The 12,561-nt window shown below is 37.3% G+C and overlaps 1 protein-coding gene across 1 annotated transcript; it reads left to right on the plus strand.

The window, feature by feature from the left end:
* The first annotated feature begins 3,399 nt into the window (after nucleotides 1-3,399).
* On the plus strand, nucleotides 3,400-10,201 carry sec61a1a (SEC61 translocon subunit alpha 1a). Its single transcript, XM_062997931.1, has 12 exons — nucleotides 3,400-3,495; nucleotides 4,633-4,700; nucleotides 5,474-5,539; nucleotides 6,120-6,198; nucleotides 6,745-6,876; nucleotides 7,332-7,441; nucleotides 7,583-7,736; nucleotides 7,913-8,073; nucleotides 8,205-8,402; nucleotides 8,686-8,877; nucleotides 8,997-9,073; nucleotides 9,176-10,201. The coding sequence occupies exons 1-12, from the start codon at nucleotides 3,489-3,491 to the stop codon at nucleotides 9,360-9,362; spliced, it is 1,431 nt and encodes a 476-aa protein (XP_062854001.1). The 5' UTR covers nucleotides 3,400-3,488; the 3' UTR covers nucleotides 9,363-10,201.
* Nucleotides 10,202-12,561: the final 2,360 nt, after the last annotated feature.

Below are 12,561 nucleotides of genomic sequence, written 5' to 3' on the forward strand. Positions count from 1 at the left end.
AGGTAATTAGACTGGTATCATCTTGATGGCGCAATATTGAAATAACATTTATCAAAGGCTCTTAATCAGTAACGGAATGACAAGAAATTCCCCAACAGTTAACTCTCTGTTTATGAGTCATACCTGTTTGCGTAAGTCACTGAATTATAAAGCTGTTAATCGTTGTTGAACCACTGAGGTGTAAAACATGTGGAATCACACATTTTAGCACCGCAGTGTAGGCGGATGATACCTGGTGGCGTGGCACAGATCACCCTCCTTTGTTTGTGGAAGGCTGTTTCTCAAAAATGGTCTTGTTTGTGGTTTCTTTATACATTGTGTGCTCTGTGTACCTAAACCTTTAAGCCCATTAACACTGGATGGACATGAGCTTCCTCAACATTTTAGATAATTTGCCTTGTACTTTGTGATTTTCTGATTATCTGAACTGAATTATTCAGTTGGCCATTCTCAGTTTTGTTTTAATAGTAGGACTCTAAATTAATAAAAAAAATCTTTAAACTCAAGCATTAAAGTGAACACGAAACACTAGATGTAGTTAGCATAAAATAAAGATGGATTTCCACTCTAAAAATCTGTACATGTCTAACAGTCAATGAAACTAGATTAAAAACATTAAACTATTTAAATTACTTTTTTAAAACAAGTGTATTAAAGCCATCTTGCGCTTGTGATGTCAGGGGGTTGGACCAAAAGAAAAGGACCACCCAGACTGTTGTCAGCGATGGGGTTTGTACACAGCATGGTCAAAAGTTTGTGAACACCTGGTATCCCATTTCACCCTGCCCTTTTTTGTAAATATAATTTTACTCTCCTGGAAAGTATTAGTAAGTATTTGGAGAGGGTGTATGGAATGTTGTGTATGGAATGTTGTGCCAATTTAGTTTAAAAAAAAAGTATTTGTGAGGTCTGGCACTGTACTGTTGGATGAAAAAGCCTAGCTTGTAATCAATATTCTAGTTTATTGATAATATGCTCAATGGGAGTCCCTTCACATCAGCATGCCAAATGTCTGCATGGTCCTTGATTTGCACACAGGGGTGTAGTCATACAGAAACAGGAAAGGGATTTCCAAAACTGTAGCCTCAAATTTGGAGGCATAGGGTGGATACTATGCGAGGTCATGCAGTTTAGGAAATGTCATCAAGATTATACAATAGGTTCAGTCAGCTTGATTACTCATATTATTAATAGGCTGGATTACTTAACTCGAATTTTGTACAAAATAAAATTTCTGTCCTCATTTGATCAGGGGGCAAAACTGAATATAAACGACTCTAATTCGGACTCTAAATATCCAGCGTGGCCTGGTGGTCAAACAGCTGAACAGCTTTACGGTTTGTTTAGTTTTTACAGGAGCCCAGGAACTGCATTATTCATTGGCTAATGGTGACACCCACTGGTGAAAATTTATAAAGCACATTTATTGATTGCACTTTGGACTTGGACTGCGGTTGACTACAGCTGTTGTCTTCTCTGTATTGACATAGAAAGCTGTAGGTGTGACTGTACATTGGATTGAGCTGAAAGCTTAGGAGCACTGGACAGATCTATAAAAGCAGATAATAGATTTTACAAGAAAGTACTTTGTACATAGTGGGTAGGGCAGTTGTAGCCAAGTGGTTAAGGTACTGGACTAGTAATCAAAAGTTTGGTGGTTCAAGCCTCACCATTGCCAGGTTGCCACTGTTGGACCCTTAAGCAAGGCCCTTAACCCTCAATTGCTTAGAAATATACTGTCATATACTGTAAGTTGCTTTGGATAAAAGCGTCTGCTAAATGCTGAAAATGCAAATGTACATAAAACAGTCAACTCTTTGCCAAAACCAAATGTAATTCAAGAACCACAAAAATATCTGACACCTTTGCAAGGATGATTAGCAGGAAGATAACCAAAAGCACACATAAAATAGAATAGAATGCCTTTATTTGTCATATATACACATACACGTGTACAGTACAACAAAATTCTTTCTTCGCATATCCCAGCTTGTTTGAAAGTTGCTGGGGTCAGAGCGCAGGGTCAGCCATTGTACGGCACCCCTGGAACAGACAGGGTTAGATTTAAACTCTCAACCTTTCAATTGATAGCCCAAAGGCTACCACTTAATTGGTTTTGGAATGGCTAATATAGGCTAAAATTAAGCGTTTGGAATGTTTTAAAAGTCATGACTTCAACCCTATCAAAATATATAGACTATAATAAATAGTCATGTATGTGTCAGGGAAACAACACATTTTCTTCTACATGGTAGAGTGGTCAAAGACCCGAACAGCTCAACTACATGAAGGTAGAAGGAGTTAAAGGAAATACAATCTACCATGGTAGCTCAGCTTCTGAGGTAGCTCAGAAGGTTGCCGGTTCAAACCCCACCACCACCAAGTTGCCACTGTTGGGTCCTTGAGCAAGGCCCTTAACTCTCAATTGCTCAAAATCGTGTTCAGTCATAATTGTAAGTCGCTTTGGATAAAAGCGTCTGCTAAATGCTGAAAATGTAGATGCTAAGTTTGTTGGACACGGAATGACCAAATCTCTTTTCTAAGCACTTAAGCTGACATGCACTTACCAGTGGCATACTGTAACTACAGAGGGGGCAGGTGCACTGGGGCCCATGGCAGGGGGGGCCCCTCCAAGACATGAACTCAACCACCCACCTCACTGACCCCCCCCCTCCCGCCCTCCCCATTGGCTGCACGTATTACATCTTATCCAGAGCAACTTACAAAAGTGCTTCCATAGTGAACATTACATTACTCTAGTTTAAGAAGACAACAGTCCAAGAATACAAATCTGCAAAACCCTGTTAGAACCAAAGGTGTTTGTTAATGCAAGAAATAAATAAGTGCCAGTGGCGTAACTAGGAGCTCCAAAAAATTTTGGGCCCCCTCAACATATATAATATTGAGGGGGCCCAACATTTTTTTTTTGCACTGGGGCCCATGAGCTCCTAGTTACGCCACTGGCACTTACCATGCACTTATTTATTTCTTGCATTAACAAAACACCTTTGGTTCTAACAGGGCTTTCAGCAGATAGATTTGTATTCTTGGACTGTTGTCTTCTTAAACTGGAGTAATGTGATGTTCACTATGGAAGCACTTCTGTAAGTCGCTCTCTGATAAATGCCGAAAATGTAAATGTAAATAAAAGGACCAAAACTCGTAGTAACACAGTCACAAAGAAAAGTAGCAGAAATATTAAAAGTATTGTGATTGTTATAACATGCAAATTCCCTTTCCGGGTGTGGTTAGAGGTTTTAACTTTTTAATGTTGGTTAAGTTTGGGGAGGTGAAACAGGAGCTCGAGCGTCTGCTCCTGCGCAGTCGGGAGTGAGTGTGTGACGTGTACACGGCTTGTGTAGTGTTGACGTGTCTCTAAAGCGCTTCCTTTCACTCAGAGCAGCTGCAGCTCTGATACTCAAATATTAACATCCAGACCCTCCACACAGCGGCTCACAAACACCGACAAGTACAGGGGAAACGACAACATGGCGAGTGCGTAAGATTCTTACCTAACTGCTGGTTTTATTGTGCTTTTGAATTTCTTTTGTATTCGGTTATTTCACTATCAGTTAGCCGACAGTTTAGCCTGCTAGCTTACTGGGATGAGTTCACGCGTCTGCGTTCATTGAATGGATGTTAGCCTGTTAGCTATGTTGCTAGCTAGTGGTTGGTAAAGGAATAGTTCTAAATATGTTAGCTAACTAAATGACCTTAATAACGCCTTTTATTATTGTTTTATTGTTTTGTCTTTTAGTTGGTTGAATTGTACGTAAGAACGGTCAATTTCTTTCTATTTTCAAATGTTGTCTCCTAATCTAGCTTGGTAGGTCAGCTAGCCGCTAAACAAGCTAACTGAAAATGTGAAGTACAAGAGCAAGTAACTGTATAGTATGCTAATATTCAAGAATATATAATAGTATTGTAGACAAAGCAAACCTAATAAATAAATAAATAAATAAATAAGAAAAACTATTAGTGATAAAGGCCGGGTTAAAATCGTTTTTGATGTGATTTGTGTAAATAGAATGCTAAAGTACTAGCCACCAATATTTAATTTAGTCCGAATTCTTAACCAGGTACGTCGGCTAACAAGCTAAATTTAACCACATTCACACACCAGCAAAATTAGTATTAATAAAAATGTAACTTTAACAAGTTAGTGATTTTCCATGAGTAGATGTAAAGCACCGATTGGATTGCTGACGCTACATTGCTGTTATGATGACGACGCTCTGGCTTCTGATCAGTTGCCTGTTCTTCAGTACATTAAACATACATGGCCGGGTTACATTACAGCTTCGAGTGTGTGAACGAATAAATATCACTGTATAATGTATCTTCTTTCTAATCTCAAACAATAAAACATCGTCGTTTATGTGCATTTAATAAAAAGTTCGGTTTAATTCAGTTGTATAGGTCACTATGAACCTTAAGTGTACGGAACAGTGACTTTTCTCCACACAACTTAAGTAATATTTATTGGCTAGTACAGCAAAAACACATGTAAACATATTTGTCTTTTACACCAGATTACTGTTGATCATTAGGATCCAAAGACAGCTCCTGTGTTTGTTTCGACCAGCAGAGTTTTTGTGTAGTGTTTTCTAACAAGATGTTTTCTTTCCCCAGTTAAGTTCTTGGAGGTGATAAAACCGTTCTGTGCGGTTTTACCTGAGATTCAAAAACCAGAAAGAAAGGTATAAAACTTCTCTAATCCCAATTCTATAACTAGAAATTGTTTTGTGACAAACCTTGCTCATTGTTTAGTCTTGCAGCACAATATTTAAGTTTTTGTTGACAGTCATTCGTTTCCTGTGGACAGTATTCCTGATTTAATGTTTTTATGCAAACTAAAGTAAAAGCTCTAATTCTTGGCTAATATGTATGTAGATCCAATACAAATCACAATAAAGAGGTTTACTATCCACAGTTTTGTTGCCATTTCATATAAAAATAATAATACGTTTTATTTAAATAGCACATTTCTTATACTCAAAACCACTTTACATGCATATCGTATTACAAATCAAATTAACGCAGGAAAAAAATTTGAAACTTCCCAGATGTAAAGATTTCAGACCTGTATTGCCCCCCAAACAGAAACTTAGTATCTCATCAGTGCATGCCCATTCAATAAATTCTACATTATAGGCCAAAACAGCAGATCTATAAAATTTGCAAAACGCTGCATCTTATACTTATCTACTGTAAGTATAATGGCCTAATTGCACTGCTTTATTACAATGTTTGAAGTGTAAGATTATGTAACTACAGTATTTTCACTTAATTTTATTTGTACAAAAATGTATACTGAACTTAATGAATACCCAGTCTTTTCACTTTATCTGTTGACTTTATTCATTGTAAGGAATAACTTGCTTTGAAGCTAGAAATGAAATAAAAGTTATGTAGTATGTTTAGCTGACGATATTAAGTTGTTGAAGTGTACTCAGTTTTCTTGTACTTTCAGATCCAATTCAGAGAAAAGGTGCTATGGACAGCTATCACCTTGTTCATCTTTCTTGTGTGCTGCCAGGTATTTTTTGCTTTTTAACATTTTACAGAATGCTTGCTTGTTATAATGTGTTTCTTGCCATATCTACAAAAAATGCACAAACACTTGAATAACATCTAAATGCATTTTTCTATAAATTTACCCATGAAAATAGTGGCCTAAAGTGGCTGCAAATTCTGTTTTTGCACATAGGTATTGATTGATTTTGTTTCTAATTTTATGATCCTAATACCGTGAAGGCCAGTATAGCAGTAATGAAAACAGCAGAATGTGTTTTGTATAGCCTTATTATGCATGATTGACAGTTATTATTGTACAAGACAACAATGTCAGTGATTAACTGAACCTTCAGTAGCTTTGTTTGATTACTGCTGTCAGTTAAAATGTCATTTAAATTCTTTAACAGCTCGAGTTTGATTCCAATTAAAAGAGCAGTTACAGTACGTACTGAGTAAGGGCGCTGATTTGAAACCCACTCTTACCCACCCTCAGTGCACATGCGCCCGATCTGTGTCCATCCTCATGTTTCTAAGCCAAACTAGCAAGACACATGGTCTGTATTCCAGCAGCTTTAAAACAGTGTTCTCTCCTTCCTTTTCAGATACCTCTTTTTGGAATCATGTCTTCAGACTCAGCAGATCCATTTTACTGGATGAGAGTAATTATGGCTTCCAACAGGGGTCAGTATTCATTCTACTCTAGCTGCTGTACCACCTTCCTACTTATTTGTATTATACTGTATAATACTATCAGTTAGTTAACTGTTTATGGCTGATAAACATGTGTCTAGTCTCCAACTGCAGAAGTGTCTGCAGAGTTTGATGATTTACAAATAATAGCTGTTTGCCCGATAGATCATAGTAATAATTTGTTAATGGATTGTAATGTAATCACTTTAATAATGAGCTATTAAGCAGAGTAAAGCTGTGACTTATAACCACTTAAATTGTTTGAAATTAAAATGTTACTAGTATTTGGATTGTTACCTCTTACATAGTCTATATCGGATCGTTAAAGTGTGAAGGGGTGCTGCACAGTAAATTGCTGAGCTACAAACTACTTTTAAAAATGTACTGTATTTATTAATATATAGCAGAATAGAATTGTAGCTCTTTTAAAATAATCTCAGTTTTAACCACAAAGGGCAAGTCTGACCTTTTCCTTTAGTGTTTGTAAACAGCACCGTGTGGTTGAAATTTAATCAAGTTTTTAATCATGTTTTGCAGGTACTCTGATGGAGTTGGGAATCTCCCCTATTGTGACTTCTGGTCTAATCATGCAGCTGCTAGCAGGAGCTAAAATCATTGAGGTTGGAGATACACCTAAAGACAGAGCACTGTTTAATGGAGCTCAGAAATGTAAGTGTGTGTTTCATGTATTATAAGTCTGTTAATTTAGTTGTGTAGTCTACAGATATAAAATCACAATTAGGCCAACAAATTCATTTTTGAAAATAAACTGGCCCCATGCGGTCACTGGGACTGTCACTATTAAGGGTTAAGGGCCACCACCAACCTGGCTTTTAGTGGGGCTTGATCACTTCAGGGGCTTCTGTGCAAGCTCACTTGTTTTAGTATCTTGAACAATTACAGATCAAATTTTGTATTAATGGTCACAATTATAAAGCAAATGATTTTTTTTGAATGTTAAATAAACTGGTTATTTCCACAAACAACTTGTTTATGTGGTATGCTTTTAAGAATATGGATGAGAAAATGTATTTATATGGTCTTATTCCAGATAGGTTTGCTTTGTAGTATGCATATTTGGTTATATAGATCAAAATGTTGATTAATTACTTTTGTATTTGTAGTATTTGGAATGATCATTACCATTGGCCAGGCTATAGTGTACGTAATGACGGGCATGTATGGAGACCCATCAGAGATGGGTGCCGGAATCTGTCTTCTAATCATCATTCAGGTAAGTTAATTAACTTCTTTTAGCCTGCCCTGACTTCAAAACAGTGATTGTTTTTTTGTTGGATAAGCTCACTACCATACAGTCTGTGAAGAATGTGGAGAAATAGAAAACATGATTGAGGTTGTGTATTTGTCTTTTCAGTTGTTTGTAGCTGGTCTGATTGTGCTGCTGCTGGATGAGTTGCTTCAGAAGGGCTATGGTTTGGGTTCTGGTATCTCTCTCTTCATAGCCACCAACATCTGTGAGACCATTGTCTGGAAAGCCTTTAGCCCAACGACAGTCAACACTGGCAGAGGTACACACTCGAATATAATAATAAACTTTATTTCTAGGAGGATATTACTTATAAGGCAAAGCATAACTTTGATACATTATCAAGGAAATACATAATTTTTTTTTATCATAACCTCAGTTCACATCAACATAAAAAGCAGTTAGCAAGATGTTAAGTGTTCACCTTTTTCTTCACAGGAACTGAGTTCGAGGGAGCCATTATTGCTCTGTTCCACCTGTTGGCTACCCGTACTGATAAAGTTCGTGCTCTTAGAGAGGCCTTTTACAGGCAGAACCTGCCAAACCTAATGAACCTCATTGCTACCGTCTTTGTCTTTGCTGTGGTTATATACTTCCAGGTCAGTAAAGACTCTCTTTAAATATTGTTTATAGATGTTAATATTGATGAAATATGCATGTAGATGAGTTGTTGATGGCACAAACGTACAAATCAAATAAAATTACATGCTGCATCACTTCTTGTTCTCAGGGCTTCAGAGTTGATCTGCCTATCAAGTCTGCACGTTACCGTGGCCAGTACAACACATATCCCATCAAGCTTTTTTACACATCCAACATTCCCATCATTCTGCAGTCTGCGCTGGTGTCCAACCTCTACGTTATCTCTCAGATGCTCTCCACGCGCTTCAGTGGCAACTTTCTGGTTAACCTGCTGGGAACTTGGTCTGTAAGTAGCATTTATGGGTCACTTAACCTGCATGTGAATTTCAGCTATTTGTATTTTCACTTTTTTTCTCTCAAGAAATTAGTCCTGCATAACACCTAGCCAATGACTGGGCTTTATTGTCAGTTTTCTAGATTGGAAAACTAAATAAACTATTTAATTTCACAAACTACAAAAACTAAAAGAAATTAGACCACCCAAGCACCCGATGCTTAATATGGACCTGAAATGTACTGTGTGCATCTGGAAAACACCTGGTTTATATGGCAAATTAATCTGTTTTTAGGATACATCTTCTGGTGGTCCTGCTCGTGCCTACCCTGTAGGAGGCCTGTGCTACTATCTTTCTCCTCCAGAATCATTTGGATCGGTGTTGGATGATCCAGTCCATGCCATCATCTACATCGCCTTTATGCTGGGCTCTTGTGCCTTCTTTTCCAAGACATGGATCGAAGTGTCTGGATCATCTGCCAAAGACGTAAGTTTTAACTATGTGTGCCGAATATTAAAGGAAATTATTTTGAAGAACACAGAGGTTTTTTTTTTTTTGACAAATGTTACAATAGTTAAGACATAATTGTACATTCATGTTTTTAGGTGGCTAAACAGCTAAAGGAACAGCAAATGGTGATGAGAGGACACAGAGAAACATCCATGGTGCATGAACTCAACAGGTGTGCTTCTTTCTATGTCTCTGCTGCTTATTAATATTTAGTTCTTTAGTCATTCTTCAGAATCCTAATTTTGTGTTCTATGCATGCTCTGTGTATGTGCAGGTATATCCCAACAGCAGCTGCTTTTGGTGGGCTGTGCATTGGTGGTCTGTCAGTCATGGCTGATTTCCTGGGAGCTATTGGCTCAGGAACAGGAATCTTACTGGCTGTCACAATCATCTACCAGTACTTTGAGATCTTTGTCAAGGAACAGAGTGAAGTTGGCAGCATGGGGGCGCTGCTCTTCTAAATCTTCTACACATGGACACATGCAAATGCTAAGACACATAATCTCAAACACTTTTATTATTTTATGAACGTTATTGCAATTTTACTTTTTGTGCAATGTAAGTTGTCCATTTTCAACAGTGCTGTCTTTAAAGAACATCCTGCTCTATGCCAGTTTGGCTGTAAAAGGGTCTTTGGTCAGGAGAAGAGAACAAATTATGGATCTCCTAAAGGTTAAGGGTCAGTAAAGATAGACTCTGTGAGCTCTGAAGACAGATGATGTGTGTCCATGTCTTATTTTCAATTAGTTTCATCAAACATTTCCAACAGGTTTTTTTGCTTGTTCTGCTGTATCCATTATAGTCCTAGCAGAGATAAGGAGTTGTTTGTCATGTCTCATGCATTTAAACATGCAGTGTTCTAGGTTTAAGCCACATTCTAAGCAGCAGTGTGGTATACTCTAAACGTCCTCTTGCCCTTGGCAGCAAAAGCCCATCTGACAGTATGTCACCATGGCCATGTTGGTGCTTGCTAGCTTGTTAAGGATGTTAGTTACATATAGGTAGACCTTTCAGAACCAACGTTATGTATTGTGGAAGATCGCGTGATCGAATTGTCCAACCAAGTTGGAAGAGAGAACACTGCTGAGCACGGTTATCCAAGCTGGAAGCTGTCTACGTAAATTATTCAACTGGCCACAGTCTCAGTGACGCATTATTAGATTTTTGATGTCTTACTGATTAGTTTGTATGTATGACATGAAATTGCCATGTGAGTTTTTTTCAATATGTAAAATACTTTTCCAGACATCTGTCTTTTGAAGAGTGCTCATTCTCAATAAAAGCTCTTTTTGGAAACAAAGTGTTTATTGATCTGAAAGTGATAAACTATTTAGCAACACGATCAAACCAGAAGTCTAAATGTTTGGGAGGATCCTGCTAGTATGTTAATGTGTGTAAGTCAATTACAATGGCTTGTTTCAGGATGGAGGAGCTGATGTCTATTTATCCTGGTCTGGATTGCAGTGGGTCTGGCTTCCCTGCAATCTATCATGTGACCTCTAAATGATTTTTTTGTCACCTCTGATCTTGAGCTGGTCTTGGCTACTTATACCATTGGTCTTTATCAGTCAGATATGTAGCCAGAAGGGTGACCAAAGATTGAATTTAATGCCTTCCACTTTTGCATGATGTATCATGCTGCGTTTGACTATACCATACAACCGGTAGAGTGGTTGCCACACAGCACAGGATCCTAGGAACATGGTTCAAATCTTGTCTCTGGTCACTGTCTAAAAGTTTGAGAATTTATTGAGCTCTGGAATTGCCATCACTTGAAAATTCCTAATAACAGTTATTGATAAAATCCTTTAAGTCTCAAGCCATGTCAGCATATGGTAAACATCAAAAACTGGCATTACCAACGACCAACAGTAATTGCAGATTAAAGCTCACTGATATGGATAGTAAACCGTAACATACCTACAGAATTAGGAAGTACCTTTAAGAGCCAGTCTTAAACTGTAACTGTATGTGGTTATGTTTATAAAGTTAGATTTATGTTGGGAATGTTGGATACTGCCACAATTTGGTAAATCTTTGTATGAAAAGCCAAAGTGCTGTGATGTATAATTCAATGTAAGGAATATTACATACAATCAAAAGAAAAATATAATAAATACAAGAAACAAGAAAAATGTAATAAATATGATCTTTTGTCAACGTTTACCATTTTTTTCGTTAATGTTTGGTTCCCTTTAACCCACAGTGTCTGCTGTATGGTAAAATATTTATAATATTATGGCTTTCATCTGGTTGTAATTATTTGGTCTATTTATAGCTTGGAAGAGTTATAAATCAGCCAGCATGTAGGTAATTTTTGTAGATTATATTTACTCTGTAGTGCAAAGCTCTCAACTGTCTGTTCTCATTGGAGCCGTAATGTAGTTCTGTCACACCTCACAGTTAATTTGACTGTTCACTTGTGTCTGTGCCAAGTCCCTCAGTGCTGGATCGTTATTACATGGTAAGACTGGATCATTTGTTCTTTTCTGCTCTGTTGTGCTATCATGTTTTGTTAATCGTGCTTCTGTTTTTACTGTTTAAATTAAATGCAGCGTTTGCAATGTGATCATTAGCAACAAGTAGAATTAACATGTAGTTGGTGGTGTTTGGCTGCTCTTAACATTTAAATTTTGTTGAAACTGGTAATGCCTGTTTGCATCCTCACATTGCTTATGTTTGTGTAAAGTACAGTGTGTTGGGTTGGCTTTTTATTCAAAATAAGTTGTACTTCTCATGGTCTAGCTACTTCTGTGCCAGCTCATTTATGTCTCTTTTGCATGACAGGTTTAGTTATGTGCCCTCAAAACTGTTAATTATATGGGACAATATTATTGTATATGATTCTTCTAATATTAAGCATGTAAACTGTTAAATATTACATTCAGGTTAGAGTGACAGCTGGGCTTTTTTTGATTAGTACTCAAGCTAACTTTGTAAATGATTGGTCTGACAGGCTTAAGCTATTTAAATTGTCTAGTGGATATTATAAATTGTGTTGAATAGCTTGAATTTATTGTTAAATTTATTTATATTTGTGTTTAGACTGATACTGATCTTGAACTTATGCTTTCATTCAGGTGTTTGTACTCTTGGAATCGAGTTGACGGGATGGATGTTAAACATGTTTTTGGATAGGCCATTTGAAGCAAACTTAAAAGTTGTGTTCGTCAGTTCAGACTGCCTGGAGAAAATCACACACACACACACACACACACACACACACACACAAGCACATTTGATTACGTTAACATGCTTGACTGCTGGGTCATATATGATCAGCAATTTAGCTAAATGATCTTATAGTATTTTCATTTTTTTTTAAATGTGCAAAGTGGCCATACACCCCTCAAGCTAGTGTTGATTACTCTTGATGAAATGCTGTTTTGTTGCTGTAAGTGAGAGGCTACACAATCATGCCATCACTCCAACCCACAGATCAGGATCATTAGTGCTCTCTTGGATTATGGTCACAGATTGCTATTGCACTGTCAGGATTCTTTTTTGGAAGCCGCCTGTCCAACGCTCTGTCATTACTATTGAACATAATATGTATGTAATATGTATGTCTCAATACATTGAAATACTACAGATTCATTACTGTATTGAATGATGTGTGTGCAAGTGAGAATCTATTTGTGTTATGTAAGTTTACATGTC

This window comes from Trichomycterus rosablanca, chromosome 6, assembly GCF_030014385.1.
Source record: "Trichomycterus rosablanca isolate fTriRos1 chromosome 6, fTriRos1.hap1, whole genome shotgun sequence".
NCBI classification, from domain to species: Eukaryota; Metazoa; Chordata; class Actinopteri; order Siluriformes; family Trichomycteridae; genus Trichomycterus; species Trichomycterus rosablanca.